A 22,207-nucleotide genomic window follows, 5' to 3' on the forward strand; every position below is an offset into this window, starting at 1 on the left:
AGGGTGCCAACACTGGCGCTCAACGTCAGGGCCAGACCGGCGCCGCTGCTCAGGCACAGCAGGGTGCCAACACTGGTGCTCAGCGACAGGGCCAGGCTGGGGCCGGTGCTCAGGGCAACGGCAACTAAGCATCTCTCGAGAGATATTGAGGCGGGCGTGGATATGTTGGCAATGCGAAGTAGGATGGAAGATGGATCTCCTTGTGTAAAATTTAGTGAATAAAGATAGTGAGAAGGGGCATTGAAGGGAGAGTGTGGTAGTTGTTTTATAGCCAAAGTTCATCTTAAATAACAACCATGTTCCGGAATCCGTTATTTACCGTGATGTTGAGAGTTGAGGTGGGGTCCAGGAGTCGAGAGAGAGCGATGCCTTTGCTCCTTCAACAACCCAACATCCTGTTCTTCTCCTTCGATTCGTTACGAGATGACGGCTATACCAATACACTGCGCATTCCTCTAGCTGGAAACGATGTGTGAGTCCATAGTTTCGAGAGCGTGCAGGTCCAGAACCAATCACGTGATGAATAGATGCCCCAGACGGTCCCAATAAACATACCAAGCTTTCACGATCATCGCAAGGAAGCCTGACAAGCCTGAAAACTCAGGTTTCGAAACTGAATCCAAGGCAGTGGTTTGGCTCAACGGGATGCACGGCCGGATCAGCACATTGCCGATGTTTCATCTGCTGCAGGCCTGCGACGCGACATTCCAAATGCCCTCGCAGTTGGAAACATTAGTGTCGTTCAAACTACTGCAAAAGGGTCTGAGCTGGCAGCGACTCAGACAGGAGGGGGGTGCGCTGCCGAGGCGGTTAACGTGAGGAAGGCGTGTTGGTAGTGCGACGCTCCAGACGCTGCATAGTCGCTTTGTGGCTGTTTCCTTGCAAACATATCCTCTCTGCGACGCGAAAGCTGTTCCTCGCATGAAGTCTCGTGCAACAGCCTTGTCTTCGTACCGCAGTGGTGATATCTCAAGCTGACTAACATGCACGTCGTGGGACACACGAACCGCGTCGAACACGTCGTCATGCGCCAAGGCAAGCCGGTATCCTCACATCAGGCTGGCCTTGCCTGTTCTCGCCGGTCGCAGGCATCCACTCGCTTACCACTCTCTTGTCTCTTTCTATGCCTTAGTTTGGCTGTCGTGAGGCGCTGGACATGGTTCAGCCCGCCAAGCGCAAAACGGCTGACGGCACCGCGGGCCCTGCTGGCGACCTGATCGAACCACGTCCGAGGATATCTCCGTGCCACCCGACGTGAGCTGGCCTGGAGGACTCATGGCGGAGGCTGAAAAGGCGGGACCCGCGCCCGTGGACTTGGAGAGAGAGTTGACGTGCTCGGTGAGTGAAGTTCTGGTGGTGCGGTGCGGGGGAGGGGCGCGTTATGGCGGTCAGGATGAGTGTCGCAAAGACGTGATTTTGAGCGCGGAAAGACGTCCAAGAGTCGCGCAGAGCTACCGTTTACTCTCGTTCAAGCTCAACGCTCCCTTTTTCTGCTTGTTTGTTATCAAGCTATTCGTGCACCCACTGACGCGCTCTGCACGCAGATATGCACCGACCTCCTCTACCAGCCGCTTACGCTGCTTGACTGCCTCCACACCTTCTGCGGCGCGTGTTTGAAGGAGTGGTTCGCCTTCCAAGCCTCGACCGCCACCTCCATCCACCCGTACACCTGCCCGTCATGCCGGGCTTCCGTCCGCGCGACGAAGCCAAATGCCACCGTGACAACGCTGCTAGACATGTTCATACAAGCACACCCGCATAGAGGAAAGAGCGAGCAAGAGAAGCAGGCTGATAGAGACAAGTTCAAGTATGGGGATGTGGTCATGCCAAAATTGCGGAGGAGGGCCGTGCAAGACGAGGACGAGGAGCGCAGAGTGCTCGAAGAGGTGCAGCAGTTGAGCCTGAGAGAGGTGGGCATCGATTCAACGACCAACGTAGCTACTGTGGACCATCTAGAGCCGCCGCGGGAGAGGAGGAGGAGAGAGCGGAGAGAGCACAGCGGAGACAGACGTGAAAGGAGCGCGGACACGAGGGGTGCAGATAGACGATCTGGGAGTCGGAATCAGGCCGGTGTGTCGTCTGCGACCCGCGAGGTGGTCCCTCCAAGAGTTATCGAACATCAGTCGAGCTTGAGGAGCTTGCTTAGTGCAAGTGAGCTGGATTCGCAAGAGATGGAAGAAGAGATCATGCGCCAGATCATGGAGGAAGGCTTGTTGGATGGTATCGATCTCAACAACATCGATGTTGCTCAAGAGGATGAGATCAGCGAGAGGATAGCTCAGGCATACCGGAGACGGCAGGAGCAGAAGAGAAGGGAACGACGGGAGCGAAGGGAACGGCTTGCAAGAGAAGGCCAGATCAGCGCATCGGGCACCTCCACGCCTGAGATACGAAGTCCGCCTGCCCGGGAGGATGACCCACAGCGGAGGAGAACCCACGCAAGGTCTTCGAGTAGCACACCAATTCCTCGAGATAGAGATAACAGGCCCCCGGTATCCAGACCAGGGCTCTTGGATGTTGCAAACCAAGGATCGCGTACACGGCACACTCGGTCTTCTAGTCAGGGCAGCTCGAGATCAGCTAGGGAACACCGGCCCACGCCTTTAGCAGTCTCATCCACACGGGCACACAACAACTCGCAACCAGAATTACTTGGCCCAACCTCAGCATTGGCCAATAACTCTGATCGAAGGCGTCAATCAGATAACGAGCAGAGAAGTACCCTTGAAGGACGAGACCAGTTCCGGAGTAGCCTCCAGACCCACACTTTCTCAAATCCTGACTCCCCGCGAAGGGCCGCCTTCAATTTCATCACAAATTCAGAGAATCCGACCACTGGTTCGCCAGTTGTGGCATCGCCCGTGACGAGCCCTATCTCTTCAGTTCCACCACCCGCAACTGCGCCAGCCGTTTCTGCTTCTCGCCGAACTACAGATCCCACCGGCATCAGACAGCCCCGCGCCCCGCATACTACCACACCACCCACTGCAACTCCACCTACGTTCCCTCGCTCCACGACTGACCCGGCTATTGGCCAGTCGCATTCACCGGCTGCATCGGCGACCGCACCAGCAGCACCACCAACCATGTACCCGGAGCCTCGCATTTCGTGTCGCGGTTGTGGAAGGGATCACATTGAGTACGAGCTACACTACAACTGCTCACAGTGTGATGAAGGGGGATACAATCTGTGCCAGCCTTGCTATCGTCGCGGAAAAGGTTGCAACCATTGGTTTGGATTTGGGTGGGCGGCATGGCCAGCCTACCAAGCAAAGGCACCACCTGGTGGCTATCCTGCGAATCACGACCTTCCTCACATCATGCGAGGGCATCGGTTTCGAAAACCGCAAGCGCGACTCACTGAAACAGCAGCAGCAGCAACACCACATGTTTTGCAGAGCGAGGATGATCCTTCACATAGACTCGAAAGCGGCGTCTTTTGCGACAGATGTGCGCAGTGGGCGGATGGGTGTTATTGGAAATGCGACTACTGCAACGAAGGCGAATGGGGATACTGCAATGACTGCGTGAACCAGGGCAGGCATTGCACACATGCACTTCTTCCCATCTCGCATGTAGGAAGGGAGCGCGCATCTTTATCGTCCACTCCTGCAGCCACGAATACTGAACGACCATCAACGCCTCGATCAAACCACCTCGCGCCCCCTTCCGCTCTCGATTCTTCCCCACCAACATCGCCACCCCTCACACCCAAAGCCGCATCCCTCATCAGCGGCCCCGGCCACGTCACCCTCGCCAAATCCACCTACCGCCCTCTCACATTCACAACACTCTGCAACATCTGCACATATCCGATACCCCCGTCGCACACACGGTACCACTGTCTGCAATGCAACAGCGGAGACTACGACATCTGCTCCGGTTGCTACCAAAAGCTCGTCCTCTCGGGTCGCATCAGCAAAGAGGACGGCATGCACGGCTGGCGCCGCTGCCTACGTCGTCACCGCATGATCGTTGTGGGCTTCGAAGACCGCGACGGCGGCCAGCGCCGCGTTGTCGTCCGTGATCTCGTTGGCGGCTTCTCTCTCCGCGATGAGACGGAATCTGTCTCTCCACCGTCGCCCTCCCAGCCAGCCCACGCGGAGAAGTGGACGTGGCGCGACACTGACGGCTCCCGGCAGCAGTTCCGGTCGCCAAATATGCCAAGGTCGGCGCTGTCAACGCAGCGCTTCCCGCCGGATGGTGGTGTCGGGTTGAGGATTCAGGCTCGCTGGAGCTACTTTCCTGCTGAGGGGGTGACGGATGAGCTGGCGTTTCCGAAGTTCGCGGAAATTACGGAGGCGGAGGATATCAATGGGGACTGGTGCTGGGGTGTGTATGCGGGGACGAAAGGGTTGTTTCCGGGCGGGTACGGGAGGGTTGTTGGGGGAAGTGGGGAGAGGGAGGGTAGGATTTAAGGATGAGTAGGATGTAATTTGGTAAAGCCGTTTAGGGAAAGGTTTCAGGTAGTGAGTTAGCCTAATGAAATAATGAGACATGCGAATTAATACCTTGACAGCGCGAATTGAGGACTTCAAATGAGGATGTGCAAGGTTCACCAATGGACTTGTGGTGTCGACTCCTCTCATAACGCATAGGCTTTTGAGAATGCTTCACCCCCTTCTATGATGAAATAAAGTAGGCTGTCCATTTATACAGTTGCACAGAATATAATAGAGCTCTTAGTAGAGCTGAACTCTTTTGCGTACGTGATGAGGACAACTAGTGTAGTAACCCAGCCACGTAGGAAAAGTAGAAAAGTCTGCCATTGTCCTGATTGCTGTTAAGCAAGACCTCGTTAACTGCTTCAAATGTTGGTAGAGTCTACCTGTTTAGTAGTAAGAAGACGTAAAAACTAGGGAAAGCTATGCATGCGGCCTGGACTGGTCGAGGTGTCACGTCCACTCCGTATGCTTGCATTGTTACGCATCCCGAAATTTCCGTCATCACGCAGAAAGAGATGTGTGGAAGATGGGGAACATCGGAATCGTTGCAAAAAAATTCGACACCTGAGAGATTCGAACTCTCGCTCCCGAAGGAACGGGCTTAGCAGGCCCGCGCGTTAACCACTCCGCCAAAGTGCCGCGGAATCGCCGATCAATTACTTGATCCGATGATTGATGTAATTACAACAAAAACTATCGTAAATATAGTAGCTATTAAAGATGAAGGATCTGGACTGAGCAGCGCGCGATAATTCTAGCCTCCACATTGTTCGCTGTGACTTGCGTTAGTGCGTAAGTAGAGTCTGACACGTTGGTCCCCCGATTCACGATAGCGTCGGGGGGCCGGAGAAACCGCGACGCCGCAAAGTTCTTGGCAACCCCAGACCTAAGTTCACGATAGTTCAAGCGCGTCCCAAGCTACAGAGCCAACAAACGCCATACACCTCCCACCCTCACATTGCGGACTCAGCGTTACGCGGACCAACACAGAATTCTACTCCCACAGCTGCTACGAAAGGTTTAAGATGCCCCAAGCCGGTGCGTATTCAGGTGCTTTGCGGCGCGCCGTTCCATTCGCGCACAGCTACACGCCGAGGTCCTTTCCCTCTGCGAGCTTCACTGACGTTGCCTAGCTGCGCGGGCGCTCTCCCAGGCAGACCTCCCGCCGTCGGTGGAGAAGGCCTACTACAAGAAGTGCATTGATCTTCGACGGCGCATAACCGACATCGAGGAGAGCAACGATGGCACCCGCGTGCGCATCCGGCGTCTGCACCGCGGCATCCAGAAGATGCGCCTCGAGCGCGCATTCCTCCTCGAGCAGCTCCAGAAGCACATGGAATTCAACATGGATGACTCGGACCGGAGTAGCAGTCCGCCGCCGACGCCCACCGACAAGCCGCTGAGGAGCAAGCGCAGCCATCGCAAAGGCACACCGCCCGCAGGCTCGCAGACGGGTGGCGCTGCTTCCGCGCAACAGGAGAGCCCCAGCAATTCCCACCACCAGCCGCTTCTCCACGCGATGAACCCCATGTCCTCGGCGCAGAGCACGCCCGACCCAAGTCGCTCCAACAACCCCTTCTTCACCAACGTCGGCGCGACCGCTACCTCCCCACACGCCGTCAATGGGAACGCGCAAGCAATCCTTCCACCCCTGCACTCGCTGCCCCCGCTGCAGCCCCATCGTGCTCCGGAGCCCACGCGCGGCGCCTACTTCGACCCCGTGAACGACGAGGCGCGACCGCCGCCTGGAGAGACCGATCCGGAGTATGCTGGCCGACGACGCACGCTTTCCGGTACGAATCCGCCTGTGTCAGAACCACGCGAGGTGCAGAACGGCGATACCGAGATGACGGACGCCGCAGGCTCTGGCTTCACGTCCGTGAACAGGGGTTAGAGGTCCCATCTCGGGCGGGTAATGTTTGATCCTACTCGAGGCTGAGCTGGTGTGCACGCGCCGGAGATGGTTAACCACTGCTTCTTCGGGAACCTGTATTGCCTGGTCCGGCTTTGTACTTCCACACGTGGTCTTTGGTGATGCTGAAAGGTAATGGCGTTAGGCAAGGCTTCTTTCTTGAGCTTGAGTGCTTTGTTTGGGTCGAGCGAGCGCGCTCATCTGGTTACATGGAGTATTGATTGTATGAGTATAGAACGGGCCCCGTTCACATTTTTAGTTCTCTACGAGCCGATTCCAGAGCGATTGGCGGCTAAGGATAGTTCAGTCTCAATGATATCGCATGCGATACAACATCAACACGACGAAGCGCCCTGCAAAACTATCATGTGTCACTTGCGTACATCGAAGTCAAAACCTGTTGGTGGTGTTTCCACTGACATCACAGACCGTGAAGTGTCTAATCTTAAAATTTAGCTGCTCGTAACACCGATAAAACAGATGTTCGAATCTTCGAAGTAGAGTGTTCCCTACTATAAACTATACACATCATCCTCGGGCTTTCCAAACGGATCCCCTATCCCCTCACTTGAGGGAAGCCATGCATACTCGAGAACACATTGCAAGTTGCAAAGTAGTAGGAGTGCGTGGCTGGTGCATCGGTCCAGTCCTGCTCTGATACCTCATCGCCGAGAATCTTTCTGCATCACACCTGGCCGGGAAGGGTTTCCATGAGCTGGAGCTCGTGCAGCTGGGGAAGAGGTCGAAATCGGTAGATGCGGAACTTGAAAAGAAAAATATTCAGGCAATTCCAGTCGGAACCTGGCAACAAAGCTTCGAGGTGGCTTCTCACCCCCACACCAGGCTTTTCAAAAGAGACGGCTCGTTTCTTCAGGGTGGTTGCAAAGTTCGTCTCCATAGTGGTGTCGCCTCAAGATTCCTGCATTATCTCTACCAGGCTCGAAGATCATGTGATCCTTTGTCGCGCAGATAAGGTGCTAAGTTGGGTCGATGAGTTGCTTGCCAATGAGTGCGTCGGATTTCCCAAGCCTCTCTAGTAGTGGGTTTGAGGGCTACAACGATCCTAGAGATCGCGGGGTATTGAAAGACTGACTGACCTGTGTGAAGGTAGTTGAGTGCCAACTCTGCTTGTTTGACACTTGCCTAGATATGATCATGATTGCTGCCTGTGTACGTCCAACTCAATGATAGCGCCGCTGAGGTGCCTCGCCGTAGCCTCGACAGTGTCTTGGAAGTCGAGTCATGCCAGAACACATTGTCCCTCATCAATACCGACACCGCGACCGTAACTAAATTCATACAAGCATAAACTACGCCCTGCCAGGATAAATCAGCTCAGGTTATATTAGAATACACTTTGGATGCCTCGGAGTCCAAGTATGTTGTACAGGCTGCGCGTATTCAGTTTTTCGTCCTGGGTTCGTCGATGCAGCCCGATATACGCACAGTCACTCACGTCCACACACACACAACACTATTCCTGAAGTACACCCAGGCCTTTTGATTTCTTCCATCTTACGAAGCAATACACACTAGCTATATCAAACTCACCCCAGCGCCGTTAAGAACGCTCATCCTTGCACAAATACATTGTAATCGAAGTTCCATCCCTAGTCCCAACCCATTCGATCAACGCCACAGAAATGTACACCAAGAGTGTAGAATGCAAAATGCACTTAAAAAGCAAATTCTCATGGTTATCGTCTCGAACTCGCCATGTGGCCGTAGCGGTCTCGTTCGCGCGTCGTGTCGTATGCCTGCAGTACGCGTGCTTGCGATTCATCAGTTTGGGAAAAGGCGTAGCCACGCTGCTTGCGCATGCGCTGCACTTGTCGCACTTTGCGGATGGCTTTTTGGAATTGTTCCATGCTATCATGAGTCAGCACATAACCCAGAAGGGGTGGGAGATGGTGGTACATACCGCGGTCTATAGTCTTGAATATTGTACTTCTGAATCTCTTGTACATGGTGGTAGCTCTGAGGGAAGTACATTCTCTTTGCGTACTTCCAGGCGAAATCTCGAATCAGACAGAGCGGAGGCAGCACGCAGAGCATTACCCAGAAGCGAGGGTCTGGGAATAAGCGCTGGATGACGCCAATATATTCGGGCGACACGTTGATCATAGGGGCGACAGTCGCGTAGGCGGGCATGAGGATGAACCAGAGGGCCATCGAGCCCGGAATAGCAACGAAAGCATACTTGGTCCAGATATTAGTGATGAGTGCCGCTTTCAACAGTACAGTCGCTAGTGCAGCTGTGTAGAGTGCAGTACCCCACACCCAGTGGCCTGCATTCAAACCATCTGGCTGAGGCCAGTCCCATAGCACGATGGCCTGCGAGACAAAGTATAGGACCAAGGAATGGTAGAAGCCGTTTGCGACCCATGACCAAAAAGAGTGCATCTTGAAGAACACCCCGCTCTGACTGAGTCGGTATAGTTGTGGGTAGCGATCCAGCAGACGTGCACTGACAAATTGATCAAAAATACCCATGACGAAGGGAGGTGCAGCCGTGAAGAACACGTTGTAAAATGTCAGTGTCCACGACTCGTAGATAATTTGTCCGGAGAAGGCATTCTGGAAAGAGTACCAGAATTGGGTCATGAATAGCGCGATATTCTTGTAGAAGGAGTAGAGAATGACCTTGCTGACACGCTGGTAGCTCCAAGCTCCATGGACTAGAAGGAGCTTGCGGAGGTACCGGAATTGGCCAATAGAAATATCGGCACTTCGCGCGGCCTGGAGACCTTCGACACCGCTGATACCGACTCCAATGTGAGCTGCCTGGATCATGGACACGTCGTTGGCCCCATCCCCAATGGCGAGCAAGATGGCCTTTAGATGTCGCTTGACGAGTTTGACAACCAAGGCCTTCTGAAGCGGGGATACACGACAGCAAATGACGGCTTTGCATTTGACAGCCAAATCCAAAAACGTTTTCTCCAGATCTTTTTCCAAAGCGTAGGTTAGCGACTTGCCGTCGATGACAAGAGCGAGAACGTCCATTTCAGCACCACCTTGGTTTTGGCTATTGATAGCGTTCAACTTCTTGTGGATATTGTCCTTTGTGGCTTCCTTGTTCTCCTCATTGATTATCAGCAAACTCATATCCTCACTGATCAGCTTGCAACTCATTCCGATGTTGATAGCAGTTTCTTGTCGATCGCCCGTCAGGACCCAAATCTTGATACCCGCAGTTTGCAGAGTCGCAATGGTATCCGGAACGCCATCCTGAAGTTTGTCTTCGATGGCAGTTGCTCCAAGAAGGGTCAGATCGTGCTCAATGAGTTCGGCCGCCTTGTCTAGCTCATCCGCTCGATTGCCGCTAACAGTGGTCTGCGCTTTCGTGAAGATCTTGTACCAGTCCTGGAATTCATTCTCTGGAATCTCGCGCATCGCTAAGCAGAGCGTACGTAGTCCTTCCGCAGCGTATTCCTCAAGATGAGTCAAAGTCACCTCTACATATGGATTGTTCTTCCCTAGTCGCTCCAGAATGACAGTATCAGCGCCCTTTGTGAAGCACGCAATCTTTCCTTGCGGAGTGCGGAATATTGTCGACATTCTTTTTCGTGTGGAATTGAACTCCAAAACCGCCAAGAGCTCATACTCTCGCTCTTGTCCATCCACCAAGATAGTAACCGAGCGAGGTTTGCGTGCAATGAACGTATAGCCGAGCTGTACAGCGCCTTCGACCAAGGCGCCCTCGTCAGGTGAAGCAGCTTGATACTTGATCTCTTGCTTTTCGCCACCTCGTTCGGGAATGACCGTGTGACATGTTGACAACAACGTGAGAAAGTTATCAATGATGTCTCTGTCCCTGTGGGTTTTGCGGTTTTCCTCAAGTTTCTTGAAGTCATGAATACCAACTTCGACTCCGTCCTCGAATGTTGCCCTTCGGTCTTCAGGTATCTCATCCGAGTACTGGATCCCCGCAATAGATGACTGCTTGAATACCATCATGTTCTGTGTTAGCGTGCCGGTCTTGTCGGAAAATATATATTCAATCTGTCCCAACTCTTCCACCAAGGACGAAGTACGACAGTTGGCAGGTGTGTCCGTGGGCTCGTAGTAAATGTCGAGGTCGGAATCAATCAGGATACCAGTCCAGTATTTGACGATCTCGATTGTGACGAATAGCGAGATAGGAACCAAGTTAGAGTAAAGAACCCAGTAGGTTAGTAGGTCAAGGAAGAACTGGGAAGCGCCGTTGAAGCTATCGTATCTGAGATACTCAAGGGTGCCTCCCTTGGTCGTTCTGATCAAGACGTCACCAACGGAACTGATGATGCTGAGTCCGATGAGAATGGCGACAAGCATAAGAATTTGCTTGTTCACCATCCTCTCAACCGCTGTGGTCTTGATGGGTGTAGCTGTTGCATTCCGCATGAGCTTCGTCTCGTGCCCAGTGAAGACCACCACACCGTGGATCCAGGGTGTATTCCTAAGAGTGGCTCCACGCAACAACAACTGATCGGGTGCCAATGGCAATTCCTTCTCTCCCCCACCGGCTGCAATGGTCAAGGTCGCCTCGTATGTGTACAAACTACTGTTTGGCTGTTCCGATTTGAGTTTGCCGCCCAGACGCCCCAGCTCCGCTGTGCTGACGAGATCGGCTGTCTCTGGAATGGCTTGCTTAATCTTTAGGTTCGTCTCTCCGTCCAAATTTGCCGTTTCGATGTAGCACAGACCTTCCGGTTCCGAGGATGCGAGCAATACGAGATCGGCGGGAAAAGGAGTTTCTGACTCTACTCGCACAATGTCTCCGACTGCAACCTCGATCCATCGGGCGTCTTGGAAAGACGATCCTTTGAGCACCTGCGCCTTTGAGTTGTTGAGCGTAGAGTCGGACTGTCTTCGTCTGTAGTCCTCGACATATTCTTTTACTGCGGAGACAAGCAGGACAACTCCGAGGGGTACGATGGTGGTGTAGCGTTTCGTGGGAGAGATACCCGGAATCTGTTGGAGAATAGCAGTGAATAAGAAGAACAAGTTGGCGTATTTGGAGAATTGCTCGTATAGGAATTTCGGGAGGAACGTAACGATGTTGTACTTTGTGGTTGAGACGTGATTGTCGACGTACTTGTTGGCGGCATTTGCAGGCGGGTTATTCAGATGGATTACTCTGGGGCCGAGGGTCGACGGGTCTGGAGCGCCGCGTCCAAAACCAAACTTGAACACTCCGGAGCTGCGCTTCTTGGGCGCCTTTGCCTCGTCGTCGTAGGCGCCTCTTGATTCTTGTTGGCCCTGCTGTGCCGCGTGCTCCGTCAAGGGCAGGTCCATCTCCGAGTACTCTGGTCTCTGCCCAAACATGTTCTTGACGCGCCCTGTGAGTCCGCCGCCGAGACTGAGAATGCTGTTCCTATTTGCCTTGCCGGTGTTGGCGCGGCGCATGCCCGCGGGAGGCTCGTAGCCTCCGCCTGCTGCATAGTAGCCCTGCACGGACTGGTCCTCGTCGATGTGCACGTCTGCATCCGAGTAGCGCGCGTAGTTGTTCAGATCCGACGTCTGCGAGTACATGCCCCCGCTGTTCGAGTACGGCGTCGCACCTGCCGCGGGCGCACCAGGCCCGCCAGGCAAGCCTGGCGCAGCGGGTCTGCCACCCAGAAACTCATCGTATGATTCGGAGGGCCGTCCTGGGGTTGTGGCTTGGTCTGCGTTGTATCGGCGGAGGAGCTCTTCGTCGTTATGGGGCGGCGGCGCGCCCGGGTTGTATTGATACGGCTGGTGTTCGTCGTGGTCGTCGAAGTCGATTAGGTTCTCGTTGTGAGACGGCGGTGCACCTGGCGGCCTGCCGGCCATGGCGGCACAACGGGTTCAAGGCGCTTGCTCCACTCGTGAGGGCTTCGCTGTCTGCTGCATTCAAGGTGCTTGCAAGTTGCAACGCAATACAGTGCACCCGCTCGTCCCGGCTGTCTCGTTGCGCGTTCGGGGGTTCGATGATGGCGGAGAAAAGCGTAAGACGCTCCCCCGGCTCCCAGCACAGCACAGCCTCCAAAGCTTGGCCAACGTTTCGAAAAGCGCGCGGGCGGGCGCGACAGCAGCAATGGCGCGAACGTGGGACGGGTGGTAGAGTGTGGGGAATGCTTCGCAGTGCGCGGTATAGTGTTTCTTCTGCTCAGAAGGGGCCAGCGTGGACGAAGTTCAGGCGCAGCTAAAAGCCGCCGATGGACATGCAAGCAGACCCTGGGGCGGTGCGATGCGATGCGATGCGCCTGCGAACCAGCAAACGCGCGGCGCCAACCCGTCACTGCAACTGTCCTGGCTGTCCGAGCACGGCTAGTCCGCACGAGCAATTACGCGTAAACCTGGAGGAAGATGAGCTCGCGGACGCTGTAGCAACCACAGCTCGCCCATGCAGCGCACCGTTCGCTCGCTGACGCCTGCCAAGACTGCGCAGCTCTGGCGGCTTTTGCCAGAAGTCAACCTCGCAGTGTGCGTTTCAATACCTGCTCGCATCGGAATGCTAACCTGAAGAGTTGTTCTCGAGCAGGGACCTTTCACATTCCTTCAATGTAGAGCAGTGAATTGGGCCAGACTGAGTACATCTTTCCCAGATGGAACCTGCGTCTACACGGCGTAGTATTGGAATTTGGGGCGCATTTCGCCGCTACTGTCTGCTAAGGAAGCGACAGTGCGTCTTTAAATAGCATGTATCTCGCTCAGAAAGACAAGTTCGCACAAGAGTCGGCAACGTCCACTTGTGGCCTCTTTAGTGAAGTAATTGCCACGCGAACATCCACTTCGCGCTGTAAGAGGTTGTGAGAGCAGAGCCGTATGGGTCATTCTAGGTGTGCAGCCATCACTTGATTCGATTTGGCAAGTCGAGCCGTAGCAGGCTAGCCGAGCCGACCAATGTGGCACCCCTCTCACAGAACCCCACCAACCTATGGACATCAAAAGTAATTGTTTGGCTTGAATTACATTCTGGTATATATATTTTACATTTGGCCACAAGTATATCAAATCACCGACTAGCCCGGCTAGCTCAATCGGTAGAGCGTGAGACTCTTAAGTATTCACGGTCTGAAGACTCGATTATTCGGTATCTCAAGGTTGTGGGTTCGACCCCCACGTCGGGCTTTTTTTTTTTGTTTTCTTTTTCCTTTTAGGACCACTTCTGCATACTCTGTTCCCTTGCGCTGGAGGCATGTTTGAGAGACTGTTCTTTTTCCTCTTATACAACGAAGACCTCCTGCTTATGGTAGATGTAAGTCTTCCACATCGGCATCAGACTACAATCGGAAGTTAGTCCCCACTAGCACAGGGACTGGCGCCAAAGGACTGGCCTCTAGAACACCAAATCCCCTCTAAATCACCTTAGAGTATAAATCCCAAAGTGTTGATATAACAGTCTATCATGGATTGTAATAGCTACAAGTCCAGGCTTTAGTATCAGCTACTGCGAAGCGTAGATTAGGCTGCTAAAAACGCAAGACGTTCGTGTTTGGGGGCGGTACCTCTTGGAAGCCAGATGCTTTACCGTCCATGTGTCAAGAATCGTAGGCCAGCCAGCTGATCAGTTGTGTTTCATTGACTTTGTTGACGTGCTCGTTGATAGCAGGCATCGCGGGGTTTAAGTGAATGAAGGAGCAGCTCAACATAGGGCAAGAGCAAGATACGCTAACCATATTGAGTACCCACTCCCACGCTCCACAATCTCTCACTCGTGCAACTTGCTTCCTGCGTCCAAAGTCGCATGGATGCTGATTTGTTTACTTGGTTTCGATGGAGCGCTACTCCCGCTCGCCCTCACCTTACCGGACCCAGCACCGGCGTCGGCATAGATCAAGCAGGCCCACGCGATCACCAACGCCCTACAGATGGCGCTCGCCGCGAGAGAGGTTAAAGCGGGGACGATCGTTTCAACGCCAGGATAGCTACGAGCTTTCTGATTCAAGGAGAGCCACTTCCCAACAGCGTGGGCACTCGCGATATCCGGATCGTCATCCGGAGTACGCTGCGTATCGCCCGTACTCGATCGGCCGATATGCTCGTCGAGAGCGGCGCGATGGCCGAGATCACTCCCCTCTCTATTACGTGCAGTTCGAAAATGGCAGTACGAGGATTTTCAAGGAAGTCACTAGGTTTCCTGGCCCAAACTTGGACCCGAGAATGATCTACGATAGCAGCTAAGTTTGGACGCGTGATCAACCGGAAACAGAGGGCAGACTAATTCCCATCAAGCAAGAGAGCACGTCGAGCAAACACTTCGGAGACCATGTAGCCTCGTATCACGGGCCGAACCTCCAGCAATCACGCTGGGCTGAATCACCGGTAAGAAAAGCCAGAAAGCACAAGTCGAAGGCGCCCAGCAAAAGACAACAGGCAGAACTGCTCAAAGCTCGGGCTCCACGAAGCGCCAGACAGAAGCGATGGCTCAGGGATTATCAACGCAGAAACCCCCCACGCAACTTATGGCCGCCGGAAGACGCTTGGGAACCATCAGAGACGTGCAATGACGAAGAGGACAATTCCCTACTCCTTGCTGCGCATCCGCAATATGACAGTGACTTGGCTGATCAAGATTACCCTTGGCAGCAGTATGAGAATTTCCACAAGCAAGGGCGCTTGCACCCTCTGCGCTCACGATATTGGACAAATCAGGATATCTACCACCAGCAACAAAGCCTCCGTGAGCAGGAGCGATTGCAGATGGCTAGACACGAAGACGTGCAGGGTGACGATCCACAGCAACGGCATCCCTGTATCAAACGTGAGCCGATGGTAGGAGGACTTGATATTTTACATGAGAAGTCACGGCTCACAAAATTGCAGGGTGACTCACCCAACCAAATCCCCCACCTTACGTCCACCCGATGGGCTGCACATGGGCATGTACAGGCGCATCCCTATTGTCTTCTACGGCTCAGAGATCTCTGCGTGACGACTATATACCTCATGGTGGTCTCGTACAGCCACCCTTTCATGGAGCAGCAAGCAGTTCCCCAACACCTATGATAGAGCACGAACCTTTGGAGTCGCTTCTCAGTTCCTCGATCCCTTCGATGAAGCAGGAATTTGTAGAGCCTTATCCAAACGGACTGAATCAATCAAACGGAGCATCCTCCAAGTCGAGCGAGAAGCACACTGTAAGTAGTCGTGTCTGAAATCCTACGTCCCGACTGTTTGGTTTCTAACAGCGGTTTGGGCACCACGGTTGAGCCATGGGGGATTTTGGGTTCGCATTTTGCAATGGGTTGGACTCTAAAGAAGGAATCGATCGAATATGGTATGGGTTTTCCTTTTGTAATCACGGACAAATGCATGGCGGTCATACCTGTTATGGAAGCTGCTCTAAGTCTACCCTGGCCGGAGGGATACTGGTGATTTGAGAAGGACCAAGTTGGACAGTGGTGGCAGCGAGGCGTTGGGACCGGAAATATCATGCTATGCCCGGGAATAAAAGTTTTTGCATTCTGACATCTCGCAAGACTATGGGCTTCCGCCTATACACTCTGTATCAAATGAATTAGCAATACCCCACGTTGCACTCTTCTCAAGCTCAAGCGTACTATGGCCCGGTCCGCGGTGGGCAGTGTTTTATCTGGGTTAGGTTGCACAGTGGGTGACAAAAATCTGGACTTTTCAGAGCGCACACGGTCTTGTCACCACTCACTCCATCATATGTCTTTCAAACCAAAATTCGGTAATCAAGCGTGAGTAGTCACTGGGATGGTGTGCGATAAGAAGTCTCATTTTTAATTGTCGGCCACTGTGTTGTGTACTCGCGGATACGTGCAAAATACGAGCACTGCGAACAATTGCCGATCCACGTACTTCGGCTTATCGGCAACTGCGCGTGCGCTCTTTTCCCGCTTGAATTACCTCATAATTTCGGGAACAACCCCTAAGCGCTTCTACTAAGCGTCGGAAAACCATCTGTGACTCAGCAACAATGGGACCTTCCTGGGGAAAAAAATCTGGGGTTGCCGTGCGCTCCTTCTGCTGCGTACCCTACTCTTTTGAACATTCGAACGGCTCGTGGACGATATGGCGGCCATTGGGTTGGACCCGTCGACTGAAGAGTTCAGCGTCGTCGACGAGGAGAAGAGTCTTTCGGAAAAGGAAGACGCGCCTCCTGCATTCGATATTACGCGGATATCTTCGATCGAGCCACCTCCGAATGGTGGATGGGTCGCGTGGCGGCAGGTCTTAGGGGGACATATCGTCACGTTCTTCACATGGGGCTTCATCACGTCGTTCGGCATGTTCCAGGCGCACTACACATCCATTGGTCTCTCCACGCCGTCCAACATCTCGTGGATCGGCGCGCTCACGGTGTTCTTCCTCCTCTCGACGCCGTTGATATCTGGCGCCGCCTCAGACACCGGCCACTTCAAATTGGTGCTGCGCATGGGAATTGGGCTGTGGCTAGTGGGCATTTTTATGACGAGCATCTGCACGCAGTATTGGCAGTTTGTCCTTGCGCAGGGGTTCTGCATAGGGCTGGCCAATGGCTGCATGTTCGTGCCTATGATCTCGGTCATCTCGACGTACTTCGACGCGACGAAGCGGAGCTTTGCTATCAGCATTGTTTTGTGCGGATCGGGGACTGGGGGCTTGGTCATTCCCATAATGTTGAACAGGCTCATCGATCGCATTGGCTTCGGGTGGGCTGTCAGGACTCTGGGGTTCATGGCGCTGGGCCTGTTGTTGATCGCGGAACGGCTGCTGAAGAAGCGTCTGCCGCCGAAGGACTCAGTCAGGATGCTTGAGCCGAGAGAACTGAAAGATGCGGTGTTCGATCTCTTCGTATGTCGTCATGTCATAACTTTGCTCGAGTTTCGCTAACCAGTACAGATCTTAGGATCGGTCTTTTGCTTTGCAGGCCTCTGGTTCGCTTTCTTCTATGTAAGTCGGTTGCTCCAAGTCAAAATTCTCGATCTGACAATTCTTAGATCAACGCATTTGCGCGCAGAACACTGGGCCTTACCCTAGAGGAATCAATACCATTTCTCCTGGTCCTCAACGGGGTAGGCATACCTGGGCGCCTAATTCCGGCATATATTGCTGACCATTACTGCCGCCCTCTCACAATCAGCTTGATCGTCAGCTTCGTGACAGCTCTGCTTCTTTATTGCTGGATAGCAATAAGATCGGTGGCAGGCATGTATACCTTTGCCGTCCTCTACGGTCTCTTTGCTGCAGCTTTGCAAGCTATGTTTCCCGCGACTCTGGCAGATCTTACATTGGAGCCGAAGAAGATCGGAACACGTATGGGAATGGGGTTCGCTTTGTCCAGCTTTGGATGCTTGATTGGAGGACCCGGAGGAGGAGCTTTAGTAGAAGTGGGTAACGGAACCTACTTGTATGGGCAAGTGCTTGCCGGCTCCTGTGGCATTCTTGGACTTTTCTGCTTTGGGGCTGCTGCCATTATGCATGAGAGAAAAGCGAAGCAGATGGAGGTGGCTAAGTAAATAAGGGTTGCATCCATGCCCACTTACAGATAATCAAACACGCAGGCCATTATTGCACTCTGATGTCAATCTCATACGTCATGTTCTGTGCATGATTCCTTAAGACTTGATTTTCAACGTCTACGTTGATACAACAGTCAGGCGAGACGAGCTCTAGTCAGATTTCAATGACTGGGATGAGTTGTGGACTCTCCAGAGACTCTTAACATTGCTGCTGACAGAGATCGCCATCCCATCTCAAGCAACCTCTTTTCGATCCACACTACTATCCTTACCATTACTGTCTGTACGCAGTGTTTCAGGCTTGCTGATGCTCTGAGCACGAGCCTCGAGCGCGCGCTCTTCCACCTTACTTGTTCTCCAAGGAGGGATCTTGCTATCGAATACAACATCGATCTCTTCAAGTGTTTTCCTAGCCGTTTCGGGATATGTGAAGAATATGTGAATCGTCATCACCGTACAAAAGACGCCAAAGATTATGTATCTGTATCGCGGGTGAGTTAGTTAGCTTGCTCAATGCGAATGTGAGCTATCGACAAACTTACGTTTTCCAAGTGATGTTTTTGAACGAGGGTGGTAAGAAGTAAGCTAGGGCGAAGTTGAATATCCAATTCGTCGCAGCACTAAGCCCGACACCTTTGGCACGATACTTGAGCGGGAATACCTCGCTGCAGTAGATCCAACCTGTTGGTGCCCAGGTCAGGCCGTAGATGCCCGTAAAGATGTAAGAGAGTGCGATGACTGCTTTTCCGGGAGCACCAGTAATCTCCAGCTTGAGGTTTTCGTTGCCAAAGACATTGCCGACTGGGTTGCCATAGGTTGCCATGATTGCAGCTGTGCTATAGTGCAAGCACATGCAGATAAGTGCACCTCCGATGAGAAGTTGTCGGCGGCCAATGCGGTCGATGAAGGGAAGCATTAGGCCGGTGGTCACTAGGAAGATGACATACTGGATGGCAGATGAGTAGAGGTTCGTGTTACCAGAGAGACCAGCCATCTGGAAGATGTAGACCACATAGTACATGGCCACATTCCCTCCAAGCAATTGCCTAAGAACAGTGAGCGTAGTTCAGGCAAATGAGTATTGATACGGTGTCTATATCTTGAAGAGATAGCGACATCGAACCAGGGTATTACGTACTGCCACATTTGAACGCTTGTGCCGGCAAGCGTCCTCTTCCAGATACGTGGTCCGAACAATTCGAAGAAGCCGACGCCCTTGGATTCGGCTGCTATGCGCTGCGCCTCGCGCACTTCTTCATATTCAGCAAGAACAATTGGGTCATTTCTGTCCCCATTTCCGTGCAGCTCAGCCAGGATTTGATGAACTTCCTCCCATCGCTCACGACCGGCTAACCATCTCGGTGACTCGGGAAATAGGAACAGCGCAAAGAAGAGAATGATAGCTGGGATACCCTGAACCCCCCAAGCCACGCGGAATGCTGCTGGACCGGAAATCCCTTGGATGCATCCGTAGCAGATCAGGTACATGATCAGGATACCCCATTCGATCGACCATTGTTGTATACCGACAATCCTTCCTCTGATCTTGCTGGGAGCTAGTTCTGCCAGATAAACGCAAACCTGACTGGAGCAGATGCCAATGGAAAAACCGTTAATCATGCGGCCGACGATCAATTGGGCAACGTTCTGTGAGGAACACACGACTGCGCAGCCGATAACAAACACTGCGCATGCAACCTGCAAAGCTTGCTTTCGTCCGAGCTTGTCTGCAAGAAAGCCTGCTGCAATGGCGCCAATAAATGAGCCACCACTCATGGACGCGGTGATGCCGCCCTGGAGATCCGAGTTGGGATGGTTGAAGTACTCGAGATATTGGTCTGTATCCAGCCAGGCTGACATGCTGGACACATCGAATCCGAACAAGGCGCCGCCGATGGTGCCAAAGGCAGCCAGCACGTAGATGTTGCTGAAACGATACATCCTGGCGAGGGAAATCGGGACCAGAGAGGACCGGCCACCAGGAAGAAAAGCTGCCCCTGTGCAATGGACTTCTCGTGCCGATTTATAGAGGAGGCCAATGTCGACGATCTCCACTCCGAACCAGGTAGACATGACGTCTCACCTCATTGACAAGTCAGGACAAGTCGCCTCAATGGTCACATTCATTGCAAGGCCAGTGCATGGCAACCGTTGCATTATGCGGCTCTTGCACGATCATACGGTCCCACTCCGATGGTGCCCTTCAAAACGCGATTCGACAGAGATCGGGAGGTTCTGCACCGTTGTTGCTAAAACCGACAAGCCAAACATGATCCAGTGTTTCGCAGCATGGTCGATTGATGGAGAAATCAAGTTCCGCGGAGCAGATCGGGGTTGTGGGGATGAAGATGTGGAGAAACCGAGGCTGGAATGGGGGATGACGCTGCCAAGAACGAGACAAGACGGCAGCACGAAAGCACGCGGTGACGTAGCTGCGAGGGTATCTTTTGAGGGCGCTATACGTATATCTTGTCGAAGTGCATGCTGCCTTCGATGTTTTTCCGCAGTCCTGGACGGTGCAATACCATAGGTTTCTTCCCCAGCGCGCTGCAAGGCTTATAACGACAAGTTTGGGGGTGTTACCGATGGTCCTCCGTACTCTACGAGCTTCCGCCGTCTCAGGCATAGTGCTCTTAAGCGCTAGGGTGCTATTGATACCTAACAAGCGCCCAGAGTGGGTCGGGACGGTCTTTTGCACAGCACCGATAACATAGACCCTCATAGAGAATATTCCCCGATCTCTTTGTAAAGTAAACAGCCATGTCGGGTGCACTTACATAAAGCATTAATACACAAAGCATTCAGATACGACAAGATGTGGTGATGGACATGATATCAGGTGCCGTCCACAATCAATTTTAGCCGGAAGTGCTCAGGGCGGCGCACTGCATCCTCCTGGGCGCAGCACATAGGTAGGCAGCCGTTCCTCGTCACCATCTTGCAAAAACACCCATCCTCTGCGAGCAAAGTACCTGTCTAGCTCCAACGCGCACAACATGGAACCTGTAAAGAATCAAATAAACAAGATCAAGACATCGGTCCAAGCGTGGTGCAATTTCAAGGCGCTTGAGTCGTCGGTCGCAAACATGAGCTACAGCCAGCTTGTCAATCTACCCACCGAACTTCTTCGAGAAATCTTCGAATACACAACTGTATGCGACAAGTCCAATGCGATCTCAATCATGATACTACGTGCAACATGCCAGCGCTTTCGCTGTTTCTTTGACGATCCTCTCGCGACCATCGAGCCAGCCGCGAAATCTGTGATGCAGCAGCGATACTCTTATTTCTTGCGATCGAGACATCTGTACAGCTTGATCCGTTCCGAAACGAAAGGCCGCCTTGTATGCATCGCTTGCATGCGATTGCTTCCAGCGAAACTTTTCTTCTCCACGCCAGTCAAAGTTCCGTCTCATAAACGACTATGCAAAGGCCACGAAGGGGAGCTCGATTTCTTTAGGCCCGGCTATGGAAGTCAGACATGGGAGAAACTCCATGCTGGAGGACTGCAATACTGGAATCCTGTGCGAGACTATTGGTGGCCAAGTGAACCATCACAGCAATATCGCGGTAGTCCTGTCGAATGGTACCATTCGTTAAGAAATATGAGGCGGGAGCTTGGCCCAACAGACAACGCCCAGAAAGGAGTCTTCTTCGGACCCGCAAGTGTGCACAACCATTACTACGGGCGCATGAATGACAATCAATTGCCAATCGAAGCAACAGACTTTCTCCTACGTCGAGAATGGGTCTTATGTGAAGCACCTCGTATGGACGACAAAACAGCATCTGCTGTGGGGAGTAAAGTGGACTCCGTTCTTTCGCGCATCATGGACGGAAAACAAATCGAATACATCAAGATGTGCCCTCACATGTGTGGGAGAAATGTGGCTTCTAAATCTCAAGTGCGGAAACTGCTGCGGTTCAAGACAGTCCATTGTCCAATACGATCGTGTAAGACATGGCTACGCATTGAGCAACAAACGATTGCACTGCATGATAAAGATGTTAGGTTGAGTACGGAGTCCGCGAAACCCCAAAGAGAAAAGGCCAATGAAACCTCGTCTACAGGGAAGGCCAAAGAATGGCTGGTACTGGTGGTTGTTAGAAACGTCGGCTCGATGAAGGACCCGACTGACCCAAGATGGATATCGCAACTAGATGTTCCTCAATGGCCTGGGCCCAGCAGAACCAACTACTGCCCACCTCTATGGCTTATAGCACAGTCTGGTTATACAACGTAGCGGGCGGTTATTATAATAAGAAGATCACGGAATAGAATGTGTTCAGTGCGATCATTTGGCTTCCAGTTGTGTCTCAATGCTCAATTTTCAGCGGCGCTTACTGAGCCAATAGCAATCCCAGACTCTGAGCAACCGTACCCTAAAGGTTCGTCCTGACCCGCTACTCGCACGAGTGCAACTTGACGA

General features: G+C 52.9%; 7 protein-coding genes and 2 non-coding genes across 9 annotated transcripts in view; 6 read left to right on the top strand and 3 right to left on the bottom strand.

Annotated features, from left to right (window-relative positions):
• CC84DRAFT_405521 (uncharacterized protein) overlaps window positions 1-493 on the top strand; it is a 2,169-nt gene extending 1,676 nt beyond the window's left edge. The window contains exon 3 of the mRNA XM_018186062.1: window positions 3-493. Coding sequence (XP_018029838.1) covers window positions 3-208 — 206 coding nt within the window. The 3' untranslated portion in view covers window positions 209-493. The remainder of the gene's footprint in view (window positions 1-2) is intronic.
• A 302-nt stretch (window positions 494-795) lies between these two features.
• CC84DRAFT_1264415 (uncharacterized protein) lies at window positions 796-6,777 on the top strand. Its single transcript, XM_018185308.1, has 3 exons — window positions 796-1,338; window positions 1,545-4,407; window positions 5,579-6,777. Exons 1-3 carry the CDS (start codon window positions 1,276-1,278, stop codon window positions 6,337-6,339), a joined length of 3,687 nt encoding a protein of 1,228 aa, XP_018029839.1. The 5' UTR covers window positions 796-1,275; the 3' UTR covers window positions 6,340-6,777.
• CC84DRAFT_t106 lies at window positions 5,004-5,084 on the bottom strand. Its single transcript has one exon. It is a non-coding gene; the product is annotated as a tRNA-Ser (tRNA).
• Window positions 6,778-7,728: 951 nt separating the features above from the next.
• On the bottom strand, window positions 7,729-12,617 carry CC84DRAFT_1264416 (phospholipid-transporting ATPase-like protein). Its single transcript, XM_018185309.1, has 2 exons — window positions 8,279-12,617; window positions 7,729-8,226 (listed from the first exon to the last, which is right to left on the bottom strand). Exons 1-2 carry the CDS (start codon window positions 12,154-12,156, stop codon window positions 8,055-8,057), a joined length of 4,050 nt encoding a protein of 1,349 aa, XP_018029840.1. The 5' UTR covers window positions 12,157-12,617; the 3' UTR covers window positions 7,729-8,054.
• A 714-nt stretch (window positions 12,618-13,331) lies between these two features.
• Window positions 13,332-13,437, top strand: CC84DRAFT_t105. Its single transcript has one exon. It is a non-coding gene; the product is annotated as a tRNA-Lys (tRNA).
• A 613-nt stretch (window positions 13,438-14,050) lies between these two features.
• Window positions 14,051-14,534, top strand: CC84DRAFT_1169580 (uncharacterized protein). The gene has a single exon (XM_018179694.1). It carries the CDS (start codon window positions 14,083-14,085, stop codon window positions 14,488-14,490), a length of 408 nt encoding a protein of 135 aa, XP_018029841.1. The 5' UTR covers window positions 14,051-14,082; the 3' UTR covers window positions 14,491-14,534.
• A 1,711-nt stretch (window positions 14,535-16,245) lies between these two features.
• Window positions 16,246-17,830, top strand: CC84DRAFT_1157534 (MFS general substrate transporter). The gene is made up of 3 exons (XM_018177013.1): window positions 16,246-17,109; window positions 17,158-17,208; window positions 17,256-17,830. Exons 1-3 carry the CDS (start codon window positions 16,348-16,350, stop codon window positions 17,772-17,774), a joined length of 1,332 nt encoding a protein of 443 aa, XP_018029842.1. The 5' UTR covers window positions 16,246-16,347; the 3' UTR covers window positions 17,775-17,830.
• Window positions 17,831-18,011: 181 nt separating this feature from the next.
• CC84DRAFT_1191362 (glucose transporter) lies at window positions 18,012-19,718 on the bottom strand (the record flags this gene model as incomplete). The annotated part of the gene is made up of 4 exons (XM_018181177.1): window positions 18,012-18,058; window positions 18,128-18,258; window positions 18,320-18,823; window positions 18,916-19,718. The coding sequence occupies 4 exons, from the start codon at window positions 19,716-19,718 to the stop codon at window positions 18,012-18,014; spliced, it is 1,485 nt and encodes a 494-aa protein (XP_018029843.1).
• A 1,055-nt stretch (window positions 19,719-20,773) lies between these two features.
• Window positions 20,774-22,021, top strand: CC84DRAFT_1181586 (uncharacterized protein; the record flags this gene model as incomplete). The annotated part of the gene is made up of 1 exon (XM_018180564.1): window positions 20,774-22,021. The coding sequence occupies one exon, from the start codon at window positions 20,774-20,776 to the stop codon at window positions 22,019-22,021; it is 1,248 nt and encodes a 415-aa protein (XP_018029844.1).
• Window positions 22,022-22,207: the final 186 nt, after the last annotated feature.

Source organism: Paraphaeosphaeria sporulosa (genome assembly GCF_001642045.1).
Source record: "Paraphaeosphaeria sporulosa strain AP3s5-JAC2a unplaced genomic scaffold CC84scaffold_15, whole genome shotgun sequence".
NCBI classification, from domain to species: Eukaryota; Fungi; Ascomycota; class Dothideomycetes; order Pleosporales; family Didymosphaeriaceae; genus Paraphaeosphaeria; species Paraphaeosphaeria sporulosa.

What these genes read in the sequence shown, in the direction of transcription:
- CC84DRAFT_1264415 (XM_018185308.1), top strand. Translation starts at nt 1,276, where the DNA reads ATGGCGGAGGCTGAAAAGGCGGGACCCGCGCCCGTGGACTTGGAGAGA. An exon ending in AGAGAGAGTTGACGTGCTCG is followed by an intron (nt 1,339 to 1,544) that starts GTGAGTGAAGTT and finishes CTCTGCACGCAG; the next exon opens with ATATGCACCGACCTCCTCTA. An exon ending in GGGAAGTGGGGAGAGGGAGG is followed by an intron (nt 4,408 to 5,578) that starts GTAGGATTTAAG and finishes GACGTTGCCTAG; the next exon opens with CTGCGCGGGCGCTCTCCCAG.
- CC84DRAFT_1264416 (XM_018185309.1), bottom strand. Translation starts at nt 12,156, where the DNA reads ATGGCCGGCAGGCCGCCAGGTGCACCGCCGTCTCACAACGAGAACCTA. An exon ending in ATTCAAGACTATAGACCGCG is followed by an intron (nt 8,227 to 8,278) that starts GTATGTACCACC and finishes GACTCATGATAG; the next exon opens with CATGGAACAATTCCAAAAAG.
- CC84DRAFT_1169580 (XM_018179694.1), top strand. Translation starts at nt 14,083, where the DNA reads ATGGAGCGCTACTCCCGCTCGCCCTCACCTTACCGGACCCAGCACCGG.
- CC84DRAFT_1157534 (XM_018177013.1), top strand. Translation starts at nt 16,348, where the DNA reads ATGGCGGCCATTGGGTTGGACCCGTCGACTGAAGAGTTCAGCGTCGTC. An exon ending in ATGCGGTGTTCGATCTCTTC is followed by an intron (nt 17,110 to 17,157) that starts GTATGTCGTCAT and finishes TAACCAGTACAG; the next exon opens with ATCTTAGGATCGGTCTTTTG. An exon ending in TCTGGTTCGCTTTCTTCTAT is followed by an intron (nt 17,209 to 17,255) that starts GTAAGTCGGTTG and finishes GACAATTCTTAG; the next exon opens with ATCAACGCATTTGCGCGCAG.